Source organism: Ceratosolen solmsi, unplaced genomic scaffold, assembly GCF_000503995.2.
Source record: "Ceratosolen solmsi marchali unplaced genomic scaffold, CerSol_1.0 scaffold16, whole genome shotgun sequence".
In the NCBI taxonomy this organism is placed as follows: domain Eukaryota; kingdom Metazoa; phylum Arthropoda; class Insecta; order Hymenoptera; family Agaonidae; genus Ceratosolen; species Ceratosolen solmsi.
This window is the reverse complement of record NW_011948451.1, coordinates 498,809-502,286: the sequence shown is the minus strand read 5'-3', so window position 1 is coordinate 502,286 and position 3,478 is coordinate 498,809. Positions and strand designations below refer to the sequence as shown.

The window sequence follows — 3,478 nt, the reverse complement described above, 5'->3', positions numbered from 1 at the left end:
AAATATAAAATAGGTGAAACTGAGATGTAAAATTAATTTAAAATTATAGACACATGGAAATCTAAATATAAAAAGTAATATGTTATATTTCACGAATATCCTTAAGCTATGCTTTTTGAAACATATAAATTTTATGAAAAAAAAAAAAAAAAAACATTTGGCTTTATAAATTTATCGTTTCACAGTCACGCATGTTTATTAAATTTTTGATAAAATGGAAAAAAAATTGTCATTTAATATTTAATTCATAATCTTAACTGCGGATATTATATAGCGATTAATTTATAAAAAATACAATATATACCAGATGTCCTATTTCCTTCATCATCCAGTAGACACGAGAATTCCGATTGCACCGTTTCTGAAGGAGGCATTAGTTCAGTAATAGAATTTACAGACGATGGATTTATATTAAAATCTTCGACTGGCATTGAGGAACAGACAGCCTCTGCAATTTCTAATTGTGGAGAATAAAGAGGAATCGCATCTAAATCCCAATTCTCTTTTGATTCTTCAGACACTTTTGCAATCTTAGTGGTTTTTGGAGGCTGTAAATAATTTTTTGAAAATATGATGAAAATATGATATTCGTGCACTACACAATCATATATACGTGTAAGCAATAGAATATTAACTTACAATGATTTTATCCTTAGGTAAAGCATGACCGAGTGGAGTAGATGTAACCATTGAGCGTTTAATACACTTTCTTCGACGAGGGACGCTCTCTCTTCTAATTGGCGTAGATTTTGAAAAATTCAGGACATTTTCCTTACATGCCTAAATACAGTAATAAAATTGATGGTTAATTTGTTGAAATGCTGTATTAACATATTTTTTATTTTTATGCGCGTACTTCTTTCAAAAGATTTGGTGAGCGGCGTCTCCAACGGGACAATCTTCCGCATTTACTCGTAGTGTGTACTCGTTGACTACTGTTATTTATCGCTGGAGATTTACGAACAGCGCCTGCTTGTACTCGCCGACCCGTGCCTTTAGTCGCAGCTGCAATAGCAGTACCCAATCTCCCTCTGAGCCTTCGGCTCAAGTGTTCGCTTCTTAGCCACATTATTTTTAATTTATATACCCTGCAATATAAAAAGAAAAAATGAAAAATTTATTATTTTATTCTGTGATTAGCTAGAATTTAAATTCATAAATCATTTATCAGTTAATTATGTATTTGCTAATACTCTCTCAGATAGTTGCATACTTTAGTTACAGTCTCTCTCTCTGTGTGTGTGTGTGCGCGCATTGAAAATAGGTGCTCCGTTGGATTATCATGATATTTAAATACAGAGGTTGAATCGAGGCATACAATCATGGATAATAATAAGAAGGAAAAGAATAATAAGAAATGGATTTTATTAACAAATAATGTTTAATACAATTGTTATCAGTTTTTTCTCTCTCAATAAAATGATGAACGTTAAAAAGAAAAAAAAAAAGAAAACAAAAAGAAAATTAATATTATTTAGAAAATATTGTATAATTTTTTAAACATAATTAGGCAATCGGGCTAAAAATATTTTGGTACCGAGTTTAATAACCAATTTAGAAAATTCTATCTTTAGCAAACTGCTGTTATTGAGCGTATCAGCAAGCAAGTACTACTTTACAAGCTGATACATTTTAAATTTTAATTTATTATTAGAAAAGCCGTGTAAATTAATTAAAATAATTTTATAATAAAATTCATATCAAATTCTTCAATTTTATCAAAGTTTCTGACAATTTACTTAATTCTTCGAGTTGTATATGAAATTTTTAACTTAAAATAATTAATATCGTCATCAAAATAGACAACTGAATTATCAATTAATATTAAGCATTAATGTTACATGTTGAATATCAGAACTTTTAAAAGTATAAATTACAAATGAAATATCCATAGTTTTATTTCAACTTTTAACAATATTTCGATCAGGCATTTTGTTACGAATGTCATTATCGCCTCGCCCGATAAGCCTAATCAATACGCCAAAATTACGGGATTGTCAACTGCAACTGTTAAATTTGTAAAATCCCGACATTCCACGGTATAATTCAATCGCCACGAACGTATGATCAGAGACATTTTTTACCTATTACTCTTCTAATTATCAGCCGGTACAAATATCTCATAAGACTATTGCAATTTCAAACATACAAAATTGCGATACTCGGGTTGTCTGATAGTCGTTGAATTTCAAGATTTATCCCAAAAACCGCATTCGTCGAACAATAAAGCGTCAACCGTCCATTCGCTACTTCGGCGCCTCACGGCCAAGACAATTCGAATCGAAGTCGACGAAACATATCGGCGCCGCCGACACCACAGGCCCAACACTCGCCTTACCGTCCCAAACACAGGCCAAATAATAAAATCCAACCACACAAATCGTCCCCGTCACCCATATGCACGTAAAGCTCTCGTTAGCGGCGATTCAACCGCTCGCCAAAGCTGTAAAACTTCGCCCATTGTCCAAGGAATCGTCGAGCCGCTGGGCGAGCAGCACTCACCGCGCCACGATGAAAACAAAAACAAACAACAAATAAGTGCAGCGGTCTCGCGTGCGCGACACTTACGCGCGGGAAAAACTTGCTCGCGCGCACGAACACACAGGCAAGCGTCTCTTAGGCGCGGGTACCGTGTTCAGTCGATGCGCGCACCCGTCGTCTCCGCGCGCCAATGGCTATGCGCGCGCGCGCGCGCGCCCCAAGCCTAAGCACACGCACACACGCGCCCGTTCGCCCGGTTATATCATGGGACGAGCTGCTAGAGCGTGCGCGCGCGCGCGCCCGCCCATATGTGCACGTTCTATCGTTCGTATGCGGCCGCGCGCTCGCTCGCCATCCGCGCGAGTATGCGCGCGTGCACATGCATGGACGAGCACGGGGGCGTAACTGGGAGAAAGGGAGACAGAGCGAGAAGAAGTGTAGCGAACGACGAGTGTGCGCGCGGGTGTATTATATTGATTTGGTCTGGCGCGCGAACGCCGCGGCCATAGAGTTGGCTCGTGAACGGCGGTGGCCGCGAGAGAGATAGTCGTCATCGCCGTCGACGTTTCATCTCAGGAGGTATTGACCGTGGCGCAAGGACGATCGCGCGTTACCGGCAAGGGGCCAGTTGAGAGATATAGATATATATAGAAAGATGGAGAGGGGGGGGGGGGGTGTGGGGGGGGGGGGGGGGGGGAGGAGAGGAGCAGCACCGGCGGCGCCGACAAATCGCGCCTTCCCTCGCACGCGAACACCGAGCGCCGCGAGCTCGAAACTCCGGGGCTCGTCCCGGGTTCGCTCGCCGTCTCACTTACCATTGCTGCCAATTTCTGGGGAAGCGCGGGAGATGCCCTCCTCGAAGCGCCTCGGTTCCCTCGCCGTTGTTACCGCCGTTACCGTCGCTGTCGCTACCGCTACCGCTACCGCTACCACCGCCGCCACTACCACCACCACTACCACCGCCGCCACTACCACCAACACTACCACCGCCGCCACT

General features: G+C 41.4%; 1 protein-coding gene across 1 annotated transcript in view; it reads right to left on the bottom strand.

Moving 5' to 3' along the window:
* Nucleotides 1-1,084, bottom strand: part of LOC105366590 (uncharacterized) — a 2,914-nt gene extending 1,830 nt beyond the window's left edge. Inside the window, exons 1-4 of the mRNA XM_011505085.1 lie at nt 857-1,084; nt 640-780; nt 305-548; nt 6-19 (exon numbers count right to left, since the gene is read on the bottom strand). Coding sequence (XP_011503387.1) covers nt 6-19; nt 305-548; nt 640-780; nt 857-1,069 — 612 coding nt within the window. The 5' untranslated portion in view covers nt 1,070-1,084. The remainder of the gene's footprint in view (nt 1-5; nt 20-304; nt 549-639; nt 781-856) is intronic.
* Nucleotides 1,085-3,478: the final 2,394 nt, after the last annotated feature.